The following is a 27,163-nucleotide window of genomic DNA, read 5'->3' on the forward strand; positions in this document are numbered from 1 at the left end:
GACAGAAGCATGGTATGAAGTAGCTGTCATTGCTTGCTCTCCTCCTCGGCTGCCATCGATTTGCTCACAGGGACGTCACGGCTGTGGAACCGTTGTCTCCTCACCGCATGGAGCATTGCAGTGCTAAACAGCAGCAGTCAGCATCACAATATCAGCTGTGTGCTCCTCTTCTGTTGTGCCCTTAGTGTTTTGTTTAACATGAGTGGCCCATGTGCCCAAAGCAATGGGTGATGTGTGTGTGTGTGTGTGTGTGTGTGTGTGTGTGTGGGGGGGGGGGGGGGGGGGGGAGGGAGGGCGATGGACATATTGTATCTCTGTGCAACTCTCAAACTCGTTCACGAGACATGAAGATGAATGTGGACACTGTTTTCCAAGTGATGGCAGCCCCAAACAAACTGTATATTAAAGTACATGTGATGGACAAGATGTTAAAAATGTAAGTGGATGTGGTTGCAGCCGTGACTTTGTTAAATTCTCAAACCCATGTGGAGTATTTCAGATCGTTGACATTGTCCCCTGTCTAATTCCATATTGTACAAAGCAGTTGTTTGACCTTTCTAGTAGAGGATGATACTAACACTGAAAACTTGTCTGGGTTAGATGGCTTAAAAAGTTTTGGGTTCTCTATTTCTGACGAAGTGCATCTGGTATCAGAACAAGTTCCATACCAACAACTGGATGTGCTCTGCTCAGAATACTCCTCCCTGTTTTTGGATGGTTTAGGGTGTGCTACAGATTTCAATGTTAACATCACAATGAAACCAAGAGCACACCCCTCTTTTCTTTTGTGCCTGCCCAGCCCCTATAGCTTTATAGGAGCAAGTCAAATGAGAACAAGATCGACTAAGTCTTTGGGTGTTATCATGCCTGTCTCCTTTAGCGAACGGTCTACTCTCTTGGTAATTGTCAAAAAAAAAAAAAAACTAATAGCAACCTTTGGCTCTGTGGTGATTTTAAAGTGTAAATTCACAGTTTATTTTTGATATCTATCCCTCATCCTGTCCAGATGAACTCTTAGCATGGCTTTCTGGGATCAGAAGCCTATTTACAATTGCCTCTGGATGATAATTGCAAATGTGTCCTCGTAGTGAATACCTCCTTTGGTTATATCAATACCAGCACTTGACATTTGGCATGGCTAGCACACCTGCCATTTTCCAACAATTTTTGGAGCAACTCGGAGCCTCCATGTCGGGGGTACATTAACTGTCTGGATGATACTGTGGTCTCAGGTTCTGCAACAGATGAACATCTGTGGAACCTTCATGCCTTGTTTGTGGTGCTACAGTCTGACAGTTTTAAATATAACTTGACAAATCAAAATTTTTTCAGTGTTCTATTGTCTATATTGGTTTTGAAGACTCACATGCTGACTTCCAGCCTTTATGCCAACATGTCGATGCCATTAAAGTTTTTCCATGTTCACCAATGTCAAAGAGATGCAAGCCTTTCTCAAAAAGATTGCATTCTACCCTAAATTTCTTCCTGGTAGAGACAGATTGGCCCAGCCAATTCATGCTCTTTTACATAAAAATGTCCATTTCCACTGGTTGCCCCCGTGCAAGTGTTTCTTTACTGTATTAAGGTCAAAATAACACTCGGCATGTTGTCTGGTTACCTTCCAGCCAGGTCAACACCTTGTTCTGGCCACAGATGCCTCTCAGTACGGCCTTGGGGCTATTCCCAAACACAAATATGTGGACAGTTCTGAATGCCCTATTGTGTGCACTTCCGAAATTCTGAATCAGATACAACAGTGTTACTCTCAGATAGAGAAAGAAGCCTTGCTATTGTGTACATGCCAAAAAATCATGTTTACCTACACAGTTCTAAGTTTAATTTTGATTACTGATAATAATCCTCTGGTTTCGCTTTTCAGTCCTTTAGTATCTTCACCAGACAAAACAGCCAATTGCCTGCAACACTGGGTTCTGTTTTCAACATGCTATAGCGACAAGATTCATTTCCAATGCACAGCACAACATGCTAATGTGGATGCTCTTTCTTGATTTCTGAGTGGCCCTGGTCCAACATTTGATCAGGGTGAACTGTTGTATTTCCATTTAGACGTTGAAGCCCAAAACACTGTGGATGGTTTTCTCAACACCAGTTCTCGGATTTCGGCAACTTTCCCGATTGATCCTGTCTTACATCAGGTTGTTCAATTTGTCCACCACAGCTGGCCGGATAAACCACTGAGCCAAGTGTTGGATCCTTTGCATAATTATTATGCTCGCCACCAACACTTCTCAGTTCTTGATTGGAATATATTCATTCTGATTTTGCAGGTCTGCTCCTTAATTCCTCTTGGCTTGTAGTAGCTAATGCTTTCCAAAATTTTTCTTATGTGACTTGTTGCACATCAACATCCATGCTGGTGTTGGTCATGACACTGTGACCAACTCTGTCCATACATGACTGACTGTGCACCAGAGAGCCCTGCTTACCTATGAGATTGTATATTGATGTGTTCTACAGTTATGAGACTTTATACTGTTTGACTTTATACTGTTTTTATTGCATTTAGTGTTATTGTGGATCTCTTCATAAGGAAGTAAAATGAAACCTGGTTGGTGTTACTTTCAATATTGCGTCTGTACAACATTACAATATCGAGAGTTGAATGTTACTTTCTGAACTATGACAGGAAAGATAATTTGAAACGAAAAAGTCAAGTAAATACGGGCTCTAAAACACATACCTTGACAGCTACGAGCAATTCTTGATCTTCAGTACTGTGAAATAAATTTCTTCTACTGCAAGCTCTTTGCTTTCCGTGTTTTGGGAAGTGGTAGTATGGGCCTATTGTGTCTCACTGTTTAGAGGCACAAAACGCTTGGGTGTTTTCAGCTCATTACTAAATGCAAATAAGTAGGAGGCCGAGATGATAGGAGCTGAAGGAGTCCAGGTTGCAATAATATGCGGTATGGCACACTGTTAGAGAGAAGGATTATTATTCAAGAAACACATAGTACAATGAAATTACTTACCTTCAGTAGTTTGTAGGACTGCAGCTGCGGCTATAAACTGACAATCTTGTAACATGGAATACCATGAACTAATACAACATATTCTCAGGGACTAAGCCTGATGGGCCCTCCTCAAAGAATCAATGCAAACATTACAGAACTGGCTGAGGGCTGATTATGAAAGTGTGTCTGCCTAGATTGAAATCTAGCGAAGTGAATGACGCATAATCCAGTTCTGTCGAGCTGCACAGCCTGCTAGAGTGTGTTGTGCTCGGCAGATGACAGGCTGCCAACCTTGTGTTGGCGCGGCGTTGTAGTAGTATCTGTGGCAATGATACTACAGGACCAAAACAAGAAAAATATGTCCAGCAAACATGGACTCTAAAATGTATACCTTACAAGTTATAAGCACTTATTCATTAGATGAGTTGGGTTTAAAAGCAGCAAACATGAACAAGTGCTGCTCATAGCTCTTAACGTATGCATTTTAGAGCCCATGTTTACTTTACTTTTTTGTTTCGAGTGGTCATTCCTGTCTTATCCCTGAACATTGACCATCACTTCTGAAACATCCTGTATAGTAGTGGCAGAGGTGAAAGACTTCTCCTGTCTGGGAAGCAATGAAGATATAAGGAGTAGATTGCCACAAATGTGGAAAGTTTACCTCAATGAAAGAGCTCTGTTGGTATCACATTTTGACATGGAACTGAAAAAGAGTTGATGAATCCCACTAGATGAATATAGTGAAAGTGTTTGTTATAGTTCACATAACTAACACTATTCAGGAATGCAGCTATCCAATTAATAATACTGTTATGCCTGGCATCTTTCATATGTCATAATTCATATATATAAGAAAGGTTGAAAATCCACCTCTCAAGTTAATATAATCTGCAGCTTAGCAACAAGATCAGTTTCCTAACAGAAGCTACTGACTCTAAAGTCTTCTGAAAGTTAAACTTTACAGGATTTTAGTGGTACATGTAGATTTGACACTATGCAAATCCAGCTATAGGGCAACAGGTCAACATGACAATAAACCCATTATTCAACTAAATATTTTGTCACCAATTCATTAGGCACAATTTTGCCTATCATATAAAATTCCTTCTGTGTGCCAACGAATGTGAGATTAATCTGGAATTTGCTAGCTAGGAGCATTTTAGATCAACAATTTAAGTGAGCTGAGTTTCAAACAATCTCTGCTTCCAAAATCACGCTTTTATTTATACAGACGAATTACTTGATCTCCAGAAAGGTAATCGTGTCAAGGACAAAATGCATTCCACAGTTTCAAAACAAACTGATGTACGTGATATGGGACTTCTGTTGGGTGAAGCTTGTTACAAACTGATATGGCTGGTGCCGTCTGCTGCAATTTCAGATGCTTGTTTTTCTAATGACCTCCAATCAACAGATGCCCCACAAGTCAATTCTGCTGTCAATTTGATAGAGAATATAAGCATACTGCCACACCCAGTAGCCTGGTATTTCCACCTAAATTGCTTTTCAGCATCACTAAATTTCACATATGTCTTTGTGATAATCAAAAGAAGAGTGTTGAAGACTTATCAACCACGTCACATTGTTAGAAGATACAATGTCCAGTTTCATGTCATCACCTTGCATTTGGATATTTGTACAATTGAACAGTGCCAAATAAATGATTTTGATCTGTTAATTTGACTTCACATATGACCTAGAGGTACTAAGATACTGTTTCTTCACTGTATCTCACAAAGATGTTATTAACACTTACTTTGATTTAATTTAACTTCCATCTACCAGAAAAGCTATGGAACTTCTATAAACTGCAAAGTAGTCATTTCTTTTTCTTTTTACATTACTGACAAAAGGCTGGTGACATGCCTTTGCAAATAAAAATACTTGTTGCAATAGCATCAACTAAAAGAAAATAGAGACAGGAAAACATACAAAAACCAGGAAATAATGAATGTATATTTAAAACTCTTCAATAAACTTCCAGCATCTGCTCGGTCACTGACCAGTAATATTTTCAAACGTAAAGTTTATGACTGGTTACTCAAACACCCATTTTATAAGATTACAGAATATTTTGAAATAATCATTGGCATTAGTAAATAAGAATATTCCTAAAAGAAAAGGAATTAAATTGTGAAAACTTTACTGTAAAGTTATTGTTAATTGTATATTTAATGTTCAGGCCGATTCCGCTGTAAGTGGTCAATGGTGAATAAACTGAATACTGAAATGGAACAAATGGAATTGAAAACCAAATCAATATTTGACGTAGTTTCTAAATGCTTTTATGCAGATCAATAAATGAATACATGTAAGGTTTTTAACTACAGTATTTATTGTATCTGTAATAATGAATTATCTTACACCAGCAGCTCTAACAGTACGTATGTTAAATAATGTGATATAATAAATGTAATATAGACAACAATTACACTTACTGAGAATGATTCACATTTTAAATTTAATGAAGCATGCACATACAATTGAGACATTTCATCTTTAAGCAGAATATATTTCCTTTTCCACCTTTGGCACATAATCAAGCTTTTCTAACAGCAGCTCAAGATAATTAGCATATGAATACAAAACCATATGCAGGTAGTTACACAGTAACAACATTCAGTTTTTCAGTCTATGCAATTTCAACACATTTAATTAAGCTTTATGTTAAATTTTAAAACACAAATAGAGGACACTGTATGCAGACAGTTATTTTATTTATTTGTCTACTGCACCAAAGTAGCAGATAACCCTTCTCTAAATATGATTACAGAGTGTACCCTGGAAATGCAGCTACGTATGGATGCAGAATGTCTACAAGGAAATATATGGTACCAGCAAGACCTGTGGAAAAAGAAAAAAAAGCTGTCATTTTACTACGAGAAACATCAGTTCTGTCAAATGAGGTGGTTTTTCGCACTGGGGGGATTTTGGACAGTATGTTTTATTTGCTCTTTCCCATTGCATAGCAATGAACTGCTGCTAATTTTCATTTTCGCCAATTACTTTAAGCACGAGATTGTATTTCCCATATTACATGACTTACTTGGGATTGAATGTGTACCAAAGTAAGTATCTGATGAACAGTTTCATTGTTGAAAGTTCATGCAGTATCATCAGGTGGAAACTTTCTATTGTTGCAACCAGTGGAAAAATATTATAATTGCAGTTGTCAACGAGATCAGTAACCTAGGGAATTGAGACAATTGCTGCACAAGTTTGTCAAGTTTTTCATAAAGTTATAAAATAATGATGTTTTTACACAATTGTATACTGTTGTGTGGGGATTTCGGCAGATTTCGGCAAATGCTGAGAACATATAAAGGCAAGAAAGGTTCTAAAAGTATGGTGTAATTATGATGTGGAACTTTTGACAAAACTCTTCCTGATATTCAGTGTTGCAAACTATCACACAGAAAAGCATATGATTTGTATGGTACACCTAGGTGGACTCTACAAAATAAAGTGCAGGAAAGACATCTAAAAAATTTGTGAGGATAACCAGTACAAAACGTGGAAGAAAGCAATGCTGAAGCAACTTATCTTGAGGGCTGCACATTGAGGATTTCCTTTTATTACATTGGATATTAGATATTTAGTGAAAGGGTACCTTGATAAATCTGGCTGAAAAGAGAAGAGATTTTCTACTATTTTGTCAGAAGAAGAACAGGTGCATTTATTCCTCAAGTGGCATTCAGAAGATCTCTCCATATGTTTACGAGAAAATATAAAACGAGCTCATGCCAAAGTGAACAAAGTTACTGTTAAAATGTATTTCTCCAATATAAAGCCAATGCTGAAGAATCTTCCACCTAGCAAGATAATCAACTATCATGAAACCAACATGTCAGATGATCTGGGCAAGCAACAGATAATTACAAAACAAGGAATTAAGCTTGTTGAAAAACGGATGGATTCTTCAAAATCTAGTGTTTCAATAATGATGACAGCAAGTGCCAATGGTAAACTGCTTCCTCCACCCGCCATTCATAAATCTGAGCATTTGTGGGACCTGTGGCAAGAAGGTGGCTCACAGGTAAACCGTTACAATACAAATAAGATTGGATGATTTGATCTACTGATGCTTGCAGACTGGTTCTTTACAAATGCTGTGCCCTATTTGAAGAAGTGAAAAAGGCCAACACTGATGACTGAGAACAACTTATCCTGACACGTGCCTTTATATGTTATTGTAGAATGTGAGCGGAACAACATTTCATTCCCTCTCCTTCACCCTTATAGCCCCCACCTCCTCCAGCTGCTGGTTGTAAGCTGTTTCAGACCAATGAAAGCACTGTGGTAAGCCATATTAATTGAATTGAAGAAGTGAACTCTTGAGACCATTTTCAAGGATACTTTTCAATCTCTTCTGATGCAGACACTGACTAAGATTTCAACAAATTCTACTGAAAACATAAAGAGAGGATTTCGCACCACGGGCTGAATCCCATTTGATCCGGATAATGTATTATGGAAATTGCCTGATAATGTCAGGGGGCTGGTGAAGCTACACAGAGCCATAGACTTCCACTTTCGAAGAAATGCTCAATGAAGTTCGGTATCTGGCAAATAAGCCTGGTAGTACCTGCCACCGCAAACTAGACGTTCCTCCTGGAAAATCTGTTATGGGCCATGACTTCCAGGGAAGTGAAAACAGTTAGAGACAAGTGATAGTGCTTCTAGCAGTAGTGAAAGTGAAAATGACCCATCATCCAATGAAGTTTTACTGCTGAAAGAAGAGACTTTTCTTGTTGCAGGTTATAAATACACATCAAGGAACATACAAGGCAGTATGTTGGAGTGGCCACAAATATCGGTGCAAGGGAAGTATAAGTCAAGTTCTTGTGGCCACACAACAACAGTTGAAACGTATTCGTGTTTGCTAACCTCCCTGATGAAATTAGAATACAAAAAGAATCAGTTTTTTGAGTTCTTTCTTCACCAGATGAGAAGGGAAGGGTGTTTATTTTTAGAGAAGATGTACTTTAGACTTGTAGGCCATCGTAACTTTATGACCACTGTTTGAAGTGTTTGCATCTTAGTTTTGAATGCTGAGTAAGAAAACTGATTTGAATCTTTTGACAGAATTTCTTTGTTTTGTTCCTGTTTTTAATATTAGAACTTTAAAATTTAGAACTTTAAAATTTGCAATTTATTTTGTTAGAAAATAGAACTAGCCTTTAAAAATTATATAGTGAAGATGCTGAGTCACAGATAGGCTCAACAAATAGACTCTCACAATTAATTGTTACATTCCATCCTGAATTTTCCATTGTTGATTTTTGAACTGACTTTTAATATATAAAATCCATTATCTCAATCCTTATCATTTATCCATAATGATGGACATCTTTAAGATGTACTAAAAGAGTGAAAATAACCTCAAAACTGCCCAAAATCACCCAGTTTGAAGGTATGTCAAACAAATTTTTAAGAAATCACATCATCCAATATTTAATATGTATACTGTAATGCACTTTTGCTCCTTATGCAAACATCTCAGATGCTCCAGTATATCTCATTCTTAAATAAAAATACACAACAATATTCTAACTTTCAGTTCAGAACTATTAGTTCCTTCCTTGAGGAAGATGAAAACAGAATCATAGCTCACTCAGATTCCAGCTCACTCAGATTCCAGGACTGGGAGACCCACCTGTTGTGACGTCATTCTCACTATGGATCCTCACGCCAGTTCTGAGGTGAGTACTTTGAGCTGTGCCTCAACCACAAAGAACTTTGACCTATGTCTCACCACAAAACTATTCTTTCATGCTACCTTCTTCTGACAGTATTATATTCTCTTTCTGTGCCAATACTATAAACAAAAAATTGTACTTTCCTTCCTAATATTTGAGAGAGTGTATAACCACTCTCTCAACATATTAATTTGCCTTAAATAGGAAATAGAATTTGAACTAAAACAAATAATGATGTGTCTGGCAGGAAAAAAATTAAAACAAATAATTTGTTAATATGGAAAATAATTTGTTGATACTGTTGGCCAAATGTGTAATTGGTGTGTATCTCAGGAGGAATTGTCTTCCGATGGAAGAAACCATCCCAGGATTGGGAGCACAGGCTGCAATCAGCTGCAGATTGTCACCTTGATTTTGACACCATTCTCAGTTCTTTTCAAGACTCCAAGACCCCATATAGAAAGACCATCACATCAGATAAACCATTTATTTCAACAAACCATACAGCAAGTCTGGAGGGTAAAAATCTCAAAAATAATAGTTTGTAACTGTCAAGTTATTTGTAGAAATGTCCCAGAGTTCTCTCTCTCAAATGTAAATTGCAGGATGTTCTGCTGTGTGTAGGACAAAATCAGGCCATGTTGTTTTGGGTGGTTTGTAAACATTTGCAATAGTAATACTGTGCAATTGTATGACAACTGTATGTATATCTGCCTCCACACTTACAGATATCAGTGAAGCTTCGTTTATGTTGTTACAGACATACATAGCAATTCCATACACCTCGTGGTAAGTTACACCAAGTACAGAATATCCAGGAATTCGGCCTTGGCTTCGGAATATTTCTTCACTGGAAACGCGAGTTTCCTGAGTGGCGACAACATCAATAGTCAGCACGAACTTTGGAAGTACTCTCAAAATGATGAAAATGGGAGTATGCTTGCAGAATGGGTTGAAGAGAATAATCTTCATCTAGTGTTTGATGCCAAAGATCAAGGCACTTTCAGGTCAGCTGCTTGGGACAAGGATTCAAATCCTGACTTATGCTTTGTTAGCTGCAACAAAAGTGGCTTTCCCATCAACTCCACAAGGAAAGTGATAGATGCCTTTCCTCACAGCCAACACAGACCTGTAATAATACAAATTGGCTGCACGGTTCCTGTCATATGATCAACCACGCATGCTCGATGGAATTTCCAGAAAGCTGACTGGGCGAAGTTTTCAATGGAACTGGATAAGACCATTCGCTGGATACCTCCATCACATAAGAACTATCAACGCTTCAATGGTGCAGTGACAGCAACAGCTAAAAAGTGCATACCATGAGGATACCGAAAAGAATATGTTCCAGGATGGAATGATGAAAGTGAAACACTGTACCAACACTTCCAGCAAAGTGGTGACCCAGAGATAGCTACGGAACTGTTGTCCAGCTTGGACATGTCTCGGAGGCAGAAATGGGCAGAAACAGTTGAAAATATGCACTTTATCCACTCGAGCAGGAAAGCATGGAGTCTTCTGAGAAAACTGGGAGGAAGTGCACCAGCACGCAGAAAAAATTTTGAAGTAACACCAGACCAAATTGCTTCCCACATCATTACTACCTCAAGAGTGCCTCCTGACAAGAAACATGCAAGACATATCAGAAGACAGCTTCGTGACCTCAAAAAGATGGCATCTCCCTCGTCTGAGTGTACCCATCCCTTCACAGTTTCAGACACTGACTCTGGACTGAAGGACCTCAAACCTCTTAAGGCACCTTGATTCGGTGGTATCCATCCAGAATTCCTGATCCATATGGGAGGAAAAGCTACGAAATGGCTGGCAGAATTCTACACTGAGATCCTGCTGACAGGTCAACTTCCATTGGAGTTTAAAAAGGCGAAGATAATATCTGTTCTGAAACCTGGGAAACCCAGCAACATGGTAGAAAGCTATCGCCCCATTGCCCTACTTAGGTGCTGTTACAAGCTTTTTGAAAGGCTAATATATAACAGGATAAGTAGCACTATCCTAGAGAACATTCCAGTTGATCAAGCAGGCTTCAGACTAGGGCGTAGCTGCTGTGACCAAGTATTGTCTCTCACATCCTTCATAGAGTCAGGATACCAAATGAAGCAGAAAACATCTGTAGCAGTTGTTGTTCTAACTGCCGCCTTCAACACTGTGTGGAGGGAAGGCATTATCTACAAATTTCTCCGCATCATAACCTGCAGAACAATGGCTCAACTGCTTAACCCGCCTTCAACACTGTGTGGAGGGAAGGCATTATCTACAAATTTCTCCGCATCATAACCTGCAGAACAATGGCTCAACTGCTTAACAGCATGCTAAGCAATCGGAAGTTCCAGGTAATCACTGGAAGCAACATAAGTAAGGAGGTGAAGCTGAACAACAGGTTGCCTAAAGGATCGGTTCTCTCACCATTACTGTTCAACCTATATCTACCTGACTCTTTGGACCAGAAAATACGGCTATGTCGATGAGCTGGCTCTAGCCGTACAACATCAGGAAATGAAGACAACAGGAGAGATTCTAACCAATGACCTCTGCACTAGATAATTATTCAAAATCTGGAGACTCCAACCCATTGTGAGTAAAATAGAAGTGTGTTGCTTCCATTTAAATAATTGGTTGGTGAACGTAAAACTGGAAGTAAGTTTATTGACTTCCATGATGATAGTTGCTATACTGACATCGTGATTGCTAATCCCCATTTCTATACTGACATTGTTGATAAGGTTTGGCCTATTTGTAGGTAATAGGTCTAATATATTTCAACTTTTCAACTGCATGTTGGCTGCTGAGCTATCTGCTCAAGATAGTTTTCATAAAATGTGTTGAAAAGTATTTTTCATGACTTCTGTCCGTACACTCCTCCCCCCCCCCCCCCACCCCTCCCCTCTCCTGCCCACCCGCAATGAATCCATGGACATCCCAGTCTACACTCAGTAGATTAAGGCCACCTCCAACTAGTATTCCATGATCTTGGTATCGATGTGCTACTGACCACAGTCTTTTTTTGAGTGATTCTAGAACTGTCACAGCAAAGTCATGTGGCCAGCAAAAACATCCACCAATTAACTTGTCTTCAACTATACCTGTTACGTGTGACCAGATAACTTCCCTGTCACACTCAACTTCCGGTTTCAATAGAGACAATATTTTTGTTAACTGCAATGAACACTCCCCCTGCTATGGCCTCTAATCTACCTTTCCAATATATGTTCCACAACTTGCCAAATATCTCAGAGTTTTCCACTTCAGGTTTCAGCCAGCTCTTGGCTCCAAGAATAATTTGAGTACAAGAACTTTCCTGAAGGGCAGTAAATTCAGGAACGTTATTATGAATACTTCGAAAGTTTACTGATAAAATTATGACGGGCAAAGTGTCTTTATTCTGAACATATTCTGACTTCCCTTGCTGCATATCAAATGGTGAGTGTTTATCAGAACACCAAGCCTGCAAAACCCTCATGTGCACGCCACAAGTATTCTGCTATCCTAGTAGCTGCTTCCTTCATGTAGTGCAGCCCTGACCTTTCAAGGGGAGTCCTACAAATCCCCACATGATAATGCAGCTCTAGAAATCTGCAGCCAAGACTGTCACAAAGTTGATAAAGCTTTGGTCAAGACCTTCCACTCAGCTCCAAACCAATGGACCCCGATCAACTCTGAGAACGAAGCTGAAAATTGTGAGTTCTGCTTGCATCTGCGCGTGAGGTCAGCAGCCTTCACCACCCCTGCCAGTGAGCTGTATGAACTGAAGATGGCCTCAGAAAAGATGCAACAGGCATGGTTTGTGCCAACATGAGCCATAACTTGCAGGCAGCTGCACCCTGCCACCCTGCTCATTCGATAGCTGCAGGAGAGGCCAGCTCTACATGTCGGATGAGGCCCCCCCTCCCCTGTGTGCCTGCTCAGACCCTGCTGAATGAGCAGCGACCTGTGCACTCACAGGGTGAATAGACAAGGCCAGGCAACCACCATATTGGTCCTCTGCCTTGAGTGATGCGAACGCATTACCACCAGCTACTCACCCTGCTGTGAGGGTGGATCTACTGTGTCGGGTGCACTAGGAGGTGCCTTGGAAGCAGAGCCAGTGGGCAAAACAAGTACATACTCTTCTGTAAGATGCAAGTGAGAGATGTATCTACGCATTAAAATTGACTGAAACAGTTTAATCTTTACTTTACCTTGACATACTTTTACAAACCTTATTTTTCTTTTTTTGTTTTTTAAAATTTTTCTTTTATTTTTATTTCAGAAAGAGTGTGGTTTGATCTCCTGAGGTTATTAGCATTTTTTGCACTTCAGTAGTACTGCATTGCAATGGCTCTAAATTTTCAAGTGTAACATTTGTAGTTGGGTAGTTAGTAGTTTAACAAAAAACAGCTCCATAGTAACATTCGCAACGTAGCCGCTGGGTGTCAAGAATGTTCTTTTAGTGTCCTAACTAACATATAAGGTGATTTAGGAGGAATGTCACATAATTTGTGACATGATTCTACATGTGAAAATAAACTGAAGATGTTCTACAATCATGTGTCTGATTTTTGATCTTTACGGAACCGATTTTTGATCATTACGGAACTGGAGTGATTTGAGGCTTACATGAATCCATGAGTGGATATAAAGACAAGTGTGAATATTATGTACCAAAATGCTGTGTAGGCACTGTGGTGGACATAATGATGGGGCAGATGATTGATCCATCCTACAAGATGTGTTCAAAAGTCATCCACCCATCTCAATGCACTTGTCAACATGTTGGAGAGTGTGTTACATTGCACATTGATCATCATCTCAGTGGGCTTTAATGCAGGGAACAGCATCGATGATACGAGAAACAAGTTCTTCATGCATATCCACTTTCGTAGCATGCACATCCCTCTCAGTTCCATAAACAGAAGTCGAATTGGGTTAGGTCAGGTGGTCCAGTTAACAGGTCCGCCATGGCTAATCCACCACTGAGGCAACATGTTATTCAGGTACTGGGATACTTGTCTGGTACAACGAATCAATGGCCCATCACGTCACAGGTACATTTGCATCATTGCTCTAATGCTATGTCTTTCAAATGTGCAGATAGGTCTTCTATCAGGAAACATGTGTATTCTGCAGCTGTCATGCTATTTGGCAAGAACACAGGCCCTATCACCAGATCATCAGTCATACCACACCAGATGTTTACTGAGAACCTAACTTGAAATCTTGTTTCCCTAATGTCCTGCAGGTTTTTCATCGCCCACGTATGAGAAATGTGGGTGTTCATGATACCACTGTGTGCAAATGTAGCCTTATCTGTAAGAAAAAATGTGTACTGCACGATGTATGTGTACAGCCAATCATTCCCAAAATTGTTGTCTGCTTACTGAATCACCTGGATGCAAATGTTGCATGGGCTGCACTTGGAATGGGCACAAGCCCTCGGAATGTTAACATACACCAAACTTGCATTTATGGAATATCGAGCTGACAGCTGGTGGGATTCCATTATACCATTGTAATAATGTCTTCCCTTTCCTCAACCGACTGGATGGCCTCTTGTTCTAATGTAATGTTTACACTGGATAGTGTTCCATATTCACATAATGTTTGAAGACTCTGAGGAATACTCCAGCACAGAGCATTCATCAGTCAAGGAAATGTCTCTGGTATTCTGTCATGCTGCATGCACACTGCCATTACAGTACCCATAAACAAACAACATGACTGCTTATTCTGCATGGGTGAATGTATGCAGCATGTTGGTATTCGCAGACGCAATGGACTCATTCAATTAAACAGCACTGAAGTACAACATGCAAAGAGTCTCACAACTGTGCATTGATCCAATCCACAATTGCACACTGGCTATGCTTGGAGCAATTGCCTCGGAGGGATATCACAGTGCTGCCATCTGTTGGAGAATCCCCAGACATCTTGTATGATAGATCAGTCGTATGTCTGATCATTACTCTGTCCTCCACAGCACCTACACATCGTTTCAGTAAGTAATATTCACACCTGACTTCATACTCATTCATGGATGTGTGTAGCCTTCAACACACTCCAATTCTGTAACAATCGAAAATCGGACACATGTTCATAGGACTTTTTTGGTTTATTTTCACATGTAGAATTACCTCACAAATTCGGTGACATTCCTATTGAATCACCCTTTATAAGGCAATAAAGAAATCCATAAATAATTACAAATGGTAGTAGATTAGCATTAGGTGTGATTTACTGCTCGTGTACTTTACACAAATAGTCCACAGTGGCTGCTTCCACCAATTAATATATTACTTGACATATCACAATCCCTGAAGGTTCTCCTCCACGATGAGATTTATGGAATACGATGTGAGAATGAATAAATGAAAGATTAAAGTTTTGTTTATTTCACAGAAAAAATGCAACAGAAACCTCAGTTGACTATGAGCTGCGGAAAAACCGCCATAGCTTTTGAGCTCTTAAGTAGAAAACTGAACAAAGTAAATATCAGGACTGAATGTATAGATAGTCTTCAACCACCCATGTATCCTTCCTATAGAATAATGATGGTAGTGATGATAAAATGATACTAATCAACATCATGCACAGAGCCATATAAGCAGTCACCTTTCTATGATTAACATATGAATGAAATGGGAAGAAAACCTAAAATATCATTTGGAAAGTATCCTCTGCAGTACACTTTACTGCGAACAGCAGAGTCACTAGTAGGAGGTTGAAGGTTTTTTAAGAGAAAGAATTTTGTTAAAAGTTGCATGAAAGTTTAGAACACATGTATTGTGAAAGATTAATAATGCTATATTGGTAACAAAGTAAATCATTACTGCTTACATATTAATTCATTATTGAATCAGTTGTAATATACTGCACAAAACAAAAAAAGATTCGGGTGGGAAGCGTAATAGTGCACTTAATAGATCTTTTCTTTATATAGTGAAAATTATGATGACAACTGAATTTTTGCAGTGTATTTTTTCATTTAAAGTATCCTGAACTTTCTGAAAAGTTGTAATGAAAAATTTGTTGCTGCTGAAAGGAGAACAATGTCAACAACAATGCTATGAGGAAACTGTTGATACTGCTTCCTCAGACACAATTAACAAGGCCTGTTTCTGATGAAGCAAACTGGGATAATTTTTCTTCCCCTCTTGTTTTGCCATCTGCCTCCTTAAATTTGTTTTGCTACTTTTAACTTTTACTTCTATCATTAGCATACGTGAGTATAATATGCATATTCATACAAGAGAAAGGTTGGCTCTCAGTTTTAAAGAATATAACACCAGATCTAATTCTTCTCTTAGTTTTATGTATGTAACTGATTTTCTTATTTATTTTAACTATTCCTAGTTAGTAACTTTTGTTATACGGTGAAATCAGTAATTGTTTCATAACTTAAATTCTACTGTTGATGTATAAACAAAAATAAATTCTGTACTAATTATAAACATTTGGGAGACAAAGCAATAGCATTCTTAAAGTATCTATCTGGTTCTAGTTGGAAACATGTTAACAAAACCAGCCCTTAATGAATCCCAAAGTAATTAACAGTTTTGTCAAAAGTATTGTTTGTGTAACTATATGTGTTAATTTCATGATTTAAACAAATAATTCAGTCTAACTTTTGTAGTAGAAGAAACTATTAAAAAGAACCAACTTTTCGATGTATTCAGTTAATTTAATGAAGTTTTAATTGTAATTTCTGTAAATTTAACTTTGAACAATGTGCTTTAACACACAGCCTGTTGGTGTAACACTTATTTCACTGTTAAGTTGATGCATTGTTGTCATTCTAAAAAACACAGGTTCCTCATCTGAAACTCATCTCTGGACTGACTGTCTCGTGACCAAAAATCAGCCCCTTATATATCATCACAACAATAGGTATTGAAACTACACATGCATGTGACAAAGAATTGCAGACTGATATCTTGTTCTGAACTTTATGTCAACATATGAAGTAATAGGCTTATGAGGGAGAGGAATTGAAAAGTATTTTCTTTTCGTGTTCTAGTGATATTTCCTAGCAGCCATGTTGTAGTTTGGCAAGAAACAAAATATGAGCATCTATGGCTGGCACGATAGAATGGCTGAGATTCAACATCCAGGTAGCATAGAAGATCACTGTTCACTCATGATGCATGCGATTTCAGAGATCACGCGTCCGCACAGTTCACAGGCTTGCTGAATGAGGCGACATGGGTTGGCCCACTGGCATGCTCGGGCTCTGGTGAACCACCAAAAAAACATTGTTACTTAAGCAATTGCAAAAAACAGCTCGGCAGATTCTGTAACCTGTATTACTGTTGACTAGTCAATGAGTTCATTGCTACACAGAAGTTGTTCTTTAGTGTCTGTTATGTGTTGCTCTGTAAAGTACTATGTTCCATAAATTGTATTTGTTCTTGCTGTAAAAAGGGAAATGTGCTAAGAGATGTGCAAAACGTATTATAAAACAAATATTAGTTCATAATCACATGGAATTAGTGGAGGACCATATGCAGAATAGAAGAGAGGAATGAATTAAAGTGGAGAGATGATGTGTTACAAAGGAGGGAAAAGTTGGAAATGGCTCTCTCTCTCTCTCTCTCTCTCTCTCTCTCTCTCTCTCTCTCTCTCTCTCTCTCTCTCTCTCTTATGCCATCCTTTGTCTTTTTAATTCTATGCTTATTTTTTAAGCTGTGCATAAATACTACACAAAACATTCTTGATAATCTGTAATTTTTCCCTCTCCAAGTGCAAAGTTCATAATTTTTGGGCACAATATCAGTCCCGGTGACTCTTTCTCTCCCTCTGAACACACGGCAGATCTAAGTAGAGACTCACGGTACTAGCACTGGTTACGATAGTAATAGTTGCTTGCTCAAAATATGTGCTAAAAATTTGATACATCAACTCCTCACTTGTGTGTAGTGTAACAGTGATGGTATTACTTTCATCCACCATTAAATATCACCTTAATCACTTAGAGAGGGGGAAAAAAATTAAGGCTCGTTCACAACAAATGTTCCCTATTGACACATTTGTATCTTAACGCTCATTTCATACCGGTACACCTCGTAGGAGATGTTGAATCACAGATAGGCACAACAAAAAGAAACTTCCTGGCAGATTAAAACTGTGTGCCCGACCGAGACTCGAACTCGGGACCTTTGCCTTTCGCGGGCAAGTGCTCTACCATCTGAGCTACCGAAGCACGACTCACGCCCGGTACTCACAGCTTTACTTCTGCCAGTACCTCGTCTCCTACCTTCCAAACTTTACAGAAGCTCTCCTGCGAGCTTCTGTAAAGCTTGGAAGGTAGGAGACGAGGTACTGGCAGAAGCAAAGCTGTGAGTACCGGGCATGAGTCGTGCTTCGGTAGCTCAGATGGTAGAGCACTTGCCCGTGAAAGGCAAAGGTCCCGAGTTCGAGTCGCAGTCGGGCACACAGTTTTAATCTGCCAGGAAGTTTCATCAGCGCACACTCCGCTGCAGAGTGAAAATCTCATTCTGGAAACATCCCCCAGGCTGTGGCTAAGCCATGTCTCCGCAATATCCTTTCCTTCAGGAGTGTTAGTTCTGCAAGGTTCGCAGGAGAGCTTCTGTAAAGTTTGGAAGGTAGGAGACGAGGTACTGGCAGAAGTAAAGCTGTGAGTACCGGGCATGAGTCGTGCTTCGGTAGCTCAGATGGTAGAGCACTTGCCCGTGAAAGGCAAAGGTCCCGAGTTCGAGTCTCAGTCGGGCACACAGTTTTAATCTGCCAGGAAGTTTCATATCAGCGCACACTCCGCTGCAGAGTGAAAATCTCATTCTGGAAACAACAAAAAGAGTTTCACAATTAAAGCTTTCAGCCATAGGCCTTCAACAATAGACACACATATGCACGCACATGCAAGCATGCGCACAGGCAGGCAAGCACGCACACACACCACTTGCCCGTGAAAGGCAAAGGTCCCGAGTTCGAGTCGCAGTCGGGCACACAGTTTTAATCTGCCAGGAAGTTTCATATCAGCGCACACTCCGCTGCAGAGTGAAAATCTCATTCTGGAAACATCCCCCAGGCTGTGGCTAAGCCATGTCTCCGCAATATCCTTTCTTTCAGGAGTGTTAGTTCTGCAAGGTTCGCAGGAGAGCTTCTGTAAAGTTTGGAAGGTAGGAGACGAGGTACTGGCAGAAGTAAAGCTGTGAGTACCGGGCATGAGTCGTGCTTCGGTAGCTCAGATGGTAGAGCACTTGCCCGTGAAAGGCAAAGGTCCCGAGTTCGAGTCGCAGTCGGGCACACAGTTTTAATCTGCCAGGAAGTTTCATCAGCGCACACTCCGCTGCAGAGTGAAAATCTCATTCTGGAAACATCCCCCAGGCTGTGGCTAAGCCATGTCTCCGCAATATCCTTTCCTTCAGGAGTGTTAGTTCTGCAAGGTTCGCAGGAGAGCTTCTGTAAAGTTTGGAAGGTAGGAGACGAGGTACTGGCAGAAGTAAAGCTGTGAGTACCGGGCATGAGTCGTGCTTCGGTAGCTCAGATGGTAGAGCACTTGCCCGTGAAAGGCAAAGGTCCCGAGTTCGAGTCTCAGTCGGGCACACAGTTTTAATCTGCCAGGAAGTTTCATATCAGCGCACACTCCACTGCAGAGTGAAAATCTCATTCTGGAAACAACAAAAAGACTTTCACAATTAAAGCTTTCAGCCATAGGCCTTCAACAATAGACACACATATGCACGCACATGCAAGCATGCGCACAGGCAGGCAAGCACGCACACACACCACCCACCCACCCACCCACACACACACACACACACACACACACACACACACACACACACAAAAATGCAACTCACACACACAACTGCACTCTCAAGCAACTGAAACCAAACTGCGAGCAGCAGCACCAATGCATGATTGCACTTAAACACAATTTTGAATCATGCTTAATTTATTAAGAACATTATCTCAGATATTCAAAATCATCATTGTTATGCACTTTAATACTACTGCAAATTCATACCTTCAAAGAGTGAGTAAGGACGATCGGGTACTCTGTTCTGATTCTTATCGTATGTTGTGCACCAATCGGCAAACATGCAAGCCCGATACAAGTGCTTTGTATCCTGCAAAAAAGAAAAGGTCTGTTAATAATTTTTATCTGGCAATAAAATGAGAATAGCAGATACTGTTTTACATCTTTTTCTTTCCTCATACAGATATATTCACCAACTATTGTCAGATTGTTGGAAACGAAAAGATATGGAGGACTTTTTTTACAATTACAAAATTCTTTGAAATCATATATTTCTTCTATCAGATTGACTTTAATTTTCTAAACATGATTATCTTCCTAAGAAATTTCATGAAAAATTATCCTGTGATAATTTCTCACACACAAGTATGTAAAGCTGATATCTCAAAAATAAAACAAAGATCTTTTTATTGCATTATTAAGAAGAAAACCTCGTATCTCAACTGTCAGTAAGCCAATGAGAGGTCATGACCAAGTTGAAAGTTTTTATGACAGGTATAATCGTCATAAAAGTGCATTGGTGGTGTTATCAGGTCTGGCAGAGTATCACAAGGGTTTGTGAATAGCACCAGATGCTGAGTTATCACTGTGGCAAGAAACACAGGTGCCATGTACTCATGTGAGACAGCATTATTGCCACCTGACAGAGTTAGAAAGGGGTCATTTCGTGCATCTGCACTTGGCTGGTTGAATCATTCAATATCCAGATTTGTGGAGCATTTGGATGTGTCAAGTGACCGGATGTTGTACCGCACGGGGATGTAAGAACAGGCATACGCATCATCAAGGTTGCGGTTGACCATAACTGACCACCGCAAGGAAGGATTGCCGTGTTTCACTGCATTCAGCATGAATAGTGGTTCTGCACTACCCAGGATGATCACTGTCGACGAGTACGGTAGCGACCTGGAGAGAGGTCCCATTCTCCCAACATTTTGGAGAGACACAGTGGTGTTGCTTCTGGTGTCATGGTGTGGGGAGCCACCAGATATGACTTCAGGCCAGGGCTAACTGTGACTGAGGGAACTCTGGCAGTACAAAAATATAACATCTTGCATCCTCATGTGATCTCTCTCATGTGACTGTTTCATTGTGCCATTTTTCGACAGGACAATGCTTACGTCCACACGTGACAAATGCCTCTATGACGCGTCTATGTGATGCTGAGGTACTCCTGTGGCCAGGAAGATCCCCAGGTCTGTCCCTGATAGAACGTGTGCTCCGGTGTCAGTATCCACAATATCTAGGATCATTTACAACAGTTGTGGACTAGCTTGCCTCAGGAGAAGATATAAAGGCTTAGTAAGCAAAGAAGTGGATGCATCCAAGCCAGAGGATATGAAACATCATATTTATTAGTGGGCTCATACTGCCAAGATCTTTGTAAATTTTACTTCATTTTGTAATCACTAAAATAATATCATATACCCTCTCAACCGGTGAAGTTTCATTACATTTCCTCCTCACCTTATGCATGCTTGACTTTTTTGTCAGGCAGTGTACTGTACAAGCATAATATCTCATACAAAGCAACAATATTTGCAACATCCATTGTATGACAAAAATTCTGAAAACAAGTAAGTAAATACAGAAAAATGAAAGCCACCAAAAGCTACTATCAGAATAAAGTAATTGCATGCACAGACTTTTATCATTTTTCTTCTTCATCTTCCTGTGGCATAAAAAAAATCAAACAATATGGGGTTTGAAACTTGTTGAGGGATTAAAACTGTATGCTGGACCAGTATGAACCTGAAACCTTACCTTTCACAACCAATGCTCTTACTGACTTGGATATCCAAGCACAATTAATGACATGCCCTCCAAGCTTCACTGGCCCCAGTACCTCCCTCCTACTTTCCATACTTCAAAGAAGCTCTCCTGCATATTTTGCTGGAGAGATACTGACAGAACTGAAGCTGTGAAAGTGAAGCGCGAGGTTGCTCTGAATAGCTCAGTCATAAGAGCATTGTCCAAAGTTAAGATTCCTGGTTTGGGTCCTGGCCTGGCACACATTTAATCTGTCAGGAGATTTCAAAATAACATGCACTTTTCTGCAGTGTGAAAGATTAATTCTAGAAACGAATAGTATTATTCCGAACTTACATTAGTCAGCTGATACAGTGTTAGGAAAGTGTATGCATTTCCTGCAACTCCGTGACAAAGTCCATATCCTTTTGTCAATAAGCCACGATTCCACACAACATCGCCACACTTCAATGCTGTCTTCAAATACTGATCATTGTTAAATACCTAAAACAGAAAAAAAACATAGGTGTAAACAACAGCAAGGGCCACAAGATCTGTTGCTCTCAGCAGATATACTGTTGGTCAGTTCCCTGTACTGCAAGCAGCTTTGATCCTTCCATCACATAAAAATGGTTAACTATCCTATCTTCCTGAGTGTAATACAGTCCTTAGGACAAGTTTTTATTATTATACAGAATATAATTTTTCACTTTTGGCTGCAGAACATTTTTGTCTACTATTGCAATTGTGGTGTTACACAATTGTTTAGCATCGCACATTTGGTATCATATAAACCCAGACAAGTTTTAGGCAAAGATGGCATAGACATGACTTACATCGGTACATACCTTTTGTACGGTTGTGTACTACTTACAAGGGAACCTCCCCATTGCACCACCCTCAGATTTAGTTATAAGTTGGCACAGTGGATAGGCCTTGAAAAACTGAACACAGATCTGAGAAAACAGGAGGAAGTTGTGTGGAACTATGAAAAAACTAAGCAAAATATACAAACAGAGTAGTCCATGCACAAGATAGGCAACATCAAGGATAATGTGAGCTCAGGAGCGCCGTGGTCCCGTGGTTAGCATGAGCAGCTGCAGAGCAAGAGGTCCTTGATTCAAGTCTTCCCTCGAGTGAAAAATTTAATTTTTTATTTTCAGACAATTATTATCTGTCCGTCCATCTGTCCGATGTGAGGGAACTGGGCCATAGTATGGGGACGCTACACCTAAACAAACATCGAAACACACTTTTTTGGGAGTGATTATCACATCCACAAGAAAACCTAAATCGGGCAAGGTAGAAGAATCTTTTTACCCATTCGCCAAGTGTACACGTTAGGTGGGTCGACAACATATTCCTGTCATGTGATGCACATGCCGTCACCAGTGTCATATAGAATATATCAGACGTGTTTTCCTGTGGAGGAATTGGTTGACCTATGACCTTGCGATCAAATGTTTTCAGTTCCCTTTGGAGAGGCACATCCTTTCGTCTACTAATCGCATGGTTTTGTGGTGCGGTCGCAAAACACAGACACTAAACTTATTACAGTGAACAGAGATTATAACTTTGTGAAAATAAAGAAAGTAAACTTTTCACTTGAGGGAAGACTTGAACCAAGGACCTCTCGTTCTGCAGCTGCTCATGCTAACCACGGGACCACGGCGCGCCTGAGCTCACACTATCCTTGATGTTGCCTGTCTTGCGCATGGACTACTCAGTTTGTATATTCTGCTCATTTTTTTCATAGTTCCCCACAACTTCTTCCTGTTTTCTCGATTGATCTGTGTTCAGTTTTTCAAGGCCTATCCACTGTGCCAACTTATAACTAAATCTGAGGGGGGTGCGATGGGGAGGTTCCCTTGTTAGTAACAGCTGTGATCACTGACATAAGTAACATAATACCTAAACTTGTGCTATTAACATACAGGCTATAGCATTATTTTAAGCTACATGCAAATAGCACAGGCTTAGGCATTATGTTACTAAGTAAGTGATAATTGCTGTTGCCTCCCTTGCTAATCGTCTACTAAAGGTACTGTTACTTATATCTGTGCTATGATTTGACATAAAATATTTATACTTAAAAATGGTGTAATGCCAAAATTGCAGTAACAGATTAGAAACTTCTACAGCTATAAATAGAAAATGCTGTCCTTTCAACAATTCATACAGGCTTCGAAAACGTATTACAAGATGTTGAGGTTACTCACACAATGCAAGCTGTCAAAGCCAGTATTAACATTCTTGTTGATTTTAATTATGTGGGTATTAGGTCACAAACTAGTGCATGTTTCTAGGCTTAATGTTTCATCTCCTAATGCTGGAGAAATACTCAGAGTTGATTCTCGAACTAAACAAACTCAGAAAGTTGAACAATTTATACGTAACTGTGCAATGGTTGGGTTTTGATGTCATCTGACCACAGATAAAGATCATCATGGAGTCCCACCAGCGTGTATCATGGAGCTCGTACTGCTGAAGATTTGGTGTTGTTTGCTTCATTTAGCACCAAGGCCCACAAATTGTGTGATTTCAATTCTTCTGTTGCATTGCCTGAGAGTGAAGGCAGTAGCAAGACTGGCTGAACTGGCTAGCAGCTTAACAGCCAAATGCCTTAAAGGAAGCGGTTGGAGAGATTGCTCAAGCGTTGTTTTTGGAAGCCTTCAGCCCTTAAACCACCAACAAATTGTTAGCAAAGCATGTGCGTATCAGGAGTGCTTGAAGGAAGAGAGTAGCGTTTCTGTTTTGGGATTGTAACATTATGCATATCTAGGTGAACTAATTGGTCACCCAGAATTTTATGAGTTAAGGCGAATTTGATGTACGGCTGAATACCAGCGGGCCCACAACCCGGGGAGTGCTGTGGCCAGCCTGGGTAGTTGAACGTTTCCAGCCAGCCATGTACAGAGACAATGAGCACATCACCAGAAATGGGTAAATCCCAAAGGTGGGAATTTGGATGGCTGATACCTGCACTACTTTTCTGCAGAATATGCTCCAGGAAATGGTGGAGTATCAGACACTCTTAAAGATGACCAAGTTACAGCTCTTTTGAGATTTGACAATAACTCACATCAAATATCAATGCAAATCTGAACATATTTATGATCTTAGGAAAATGAGGCGCATCCAGTGTCACAATAATACCTCAACATCTTTAAAACTACATAAATTAATATCTGATAGCAAATAAACATTTTCAGAATGACCATCTGAATTAAGAACTTGAAATCGCTTCATGTGATTTCAATAAAATTATCTCAGACGACAGAATTGCACTACAGCTACATCCCTGAATACTATGTATCTGTATCTATTTTATTGATTGATTTATGACATCTTATACGTCTTTTTCATTATGCAAATGTTTGTCAGAAAGTCGTATTCTCCACATCTATGCAGCAAATGAGTGCCTCATATTTTGTCATGCTTGTGTTTTTATTTAGTGAATAGTTTACTGTTTTGCCAGTAACTTATTTAACTGTTGATTGCAAGTGCTATTAAAAACATTTTCTAATTTAAAAGTGGCCAGTGACTTGTGTTAGTTGACACCACTACTGTAAAGAGTGCCAAAGAGGCTTCTGTCAAGAAGCATAAATAATTGTTTAAACAATGCTTCACAATAATTTGTAGTTATTTATAATGAGCACATTTGCACAAGAATACTGGCTTAATTATTGATGAACCAATTAGTACTTATGTTTACTGTATATGATCTGAGAATAATAAAAATGTTTATGACGTTTCTTTAATTAACTGTTGTTGTAATACATTAGTTTAGTCCAGGAAGTGGTCAGCTTGAATCACATCGTGTCTGTAGAGCTAGAGAATGATGTATTTTTGGTGGGGATGGCCTTCAGCAATGAGAGCTGGACAGTGCAGAACACTGTTGTAGGGACTTCTAGAGTGAAGAACTCAAGGGAGCGACTCTGGACCCTTTATGTTGAGCTCTTGAAGAAGGTCTGAGGTAATGTGCGTGATTCAGTCACGGAGGTGATTGATGCCAGGCAGTGAATGGCCACTACCACACATTAATTCTGAATGTGTTCCAGAATAAGACTTTAACTTTTGTCACTTGATTTGCGGAATGGAGAACAGACAGAGTATGAGTTACTACTGCATGTGATATTTCTGAATCATAATGTTGAACTCTGAACTATTTTGAGCTGATAAATATTTCACGTATTGTGATCATGAAATTGACTTAGTTTTTGCAAGTCTTTGATGACTACTTAGTTTGAGGATTTTGCTAGCACTGTCGTAACACTCTCAACATAACTTTACTGCATTTGATTAGGATGTTTTCTGTCTGTGTTTTAATTGAGTTTTGTAGGACCACTTCCTGTTTATTTGAGATGTCCTTTCTTGAATCAACATTGTTCTAGATAATTCTCTATGGACTACATCAATTACAGCCGTTAGAGTAGAATTATTGTTATTAAATTATTCATTTAACTTTTATTTTGTATTTCTGTATATTTTATTAACTTGCAATTCCAGCCAATGTATAAACTATTTGACTCCATGATCAGAGCTACAGGTTATTATTTGCAGCAATTTAGCTGTGGGGCATGAAAGCAGATGTGCAGGACTCGATCCTACGACTGCATCGAGTGATTCTTTTTAAACCAAGCCATGCATAGCCCCAGTACCTAAAGCGCAAGTAATCACAGGTACAGACACAACTGGTTTGCTTGTACGCGAAGCTGTTTAGAAGAGCAAATACCCAGCAGTAACTGTTAGGTGCTGTCACAGGATACAGAGCATGCTCAGCATTAAGAAACTGCTAATGCACAGTGTGTGTTCTGCCAGTAAGCCTGTCAGCAAAGCTCAGAGCTACAAGATGCAGCTGGAAAGCAACTTGATGTGAGGGGCAACATTGTTTTATGAAAACTCAAAGGGCCACTGAGTGGTGGGGGATGCAGTGAGCTGGCATACAAGGCAGCACTGTGTGTCGCCCATGCTGGTTCAGTTAGACACTAGGGATTCCAGGTCTGTTGAACTTATGACTTGAGTTTAGAATTGCTCTGCTGCTCAATACTTAGCCATGCATTCCTCCTCCACGAAGACTTTATCTTTGTACTGAGTCAGTTCTTGTACATTCAAGCATTTCCTTAGGGGAACATTTAAAGTAGTCAGCTGGGCTTTATTATGAGGAGGCAATGATTCACAGGTTGTAAAAATTGTTGAAAAATCATGGGCACACTGCTGTATTACTCAATTTTTATTACACAAGCAGTTTTAGCCATTAACAGACTATCTATTGGTGTCTAGCATCAACAAAAAATCAAAATAATGCACAATGAGTCATTACAAAAACAATCCTAAATACAATACTCAGCATTTGTAACCTACAGAAAATTTAAATTGTGAAATCGTAAACATACATGCGACACAACTTATAGCCACAGTTAACCATCATGGTACAAGTCAGCAACTTCATTTGACTATAAAACATGTGGCTGATGTAGAGTCCAGTAATTCTGTGGTGAAGCACTTGACAACAATGGTGTAACGTGCGATTCCCAGTAATGAATGCACTGTGAAAGATGTAATACAAATGGGAAGAGATGGTACACAGAATCAAAGAGCACCCTATAATTTTAAACCAGAGGTAACACTCGACCCATGGTACAAGATTGTCTGTATTCAATGAAAACAACCGCACGACTGCTACGGTCACAGGTTCGAATCCTGCCTTGGGCATGGATGTTTGTGATGTCCTTAGGTTAGTTAGGTTT

At 39.7% G+C, this 27,163-nt stretch overlaps 1 protein-coding gene across 1 annotated transcript in view; it reads right to left on the bottom strand.

Annotated features, from left to right (window-relative positions):
* Positions 1 to 5,468: 5,468 nt before the first annotated feature.
* Positions 5,469 to 27,163, bottom strand: part of LOC124789454 (lanC-like protein 2) — a 126,545-nt gene continuing 104,850 nt past the window's right edge. Inside the window, exons 7-9 of the mRNA XM_047256816.1 lie at positions 21,771 to 21,917; positions 19,653 to 19,755; positions 5,469 to 5,816 (exon numbers count right to left, since the gene is read on the bottom strand). Coding sequence (XP_047112772.1) covers positions 5,740 to 5,816; positions 19,653 to 19,755; positions 21,771 to 21,917 — 327 coding nt within the window. The 3' untranslated portion in view covers positions 5,469 to 5,739. The remainder of the gene's footprint in view (positions 5,817 to 19,652; positions 19,756 to 21,770; positions 21,918 to 27,163) is intronic.

Source organism: Schistocerca piceifrons, chromosome 3 (assembly GCF_021461385.2).
Source record: "Schistocerca piceifrons isolate TAMUIC-IGC-003096 chromosome 3, iqSchPice1.1, whole genome shotgun sequence".
Classification (NCBI taxonomy): Eukaryota; Metazoa; Arthropoda; class Insecta; order Orthoptera; family Acrididae; genus Schistocerca; species Schistocerca piceifrons.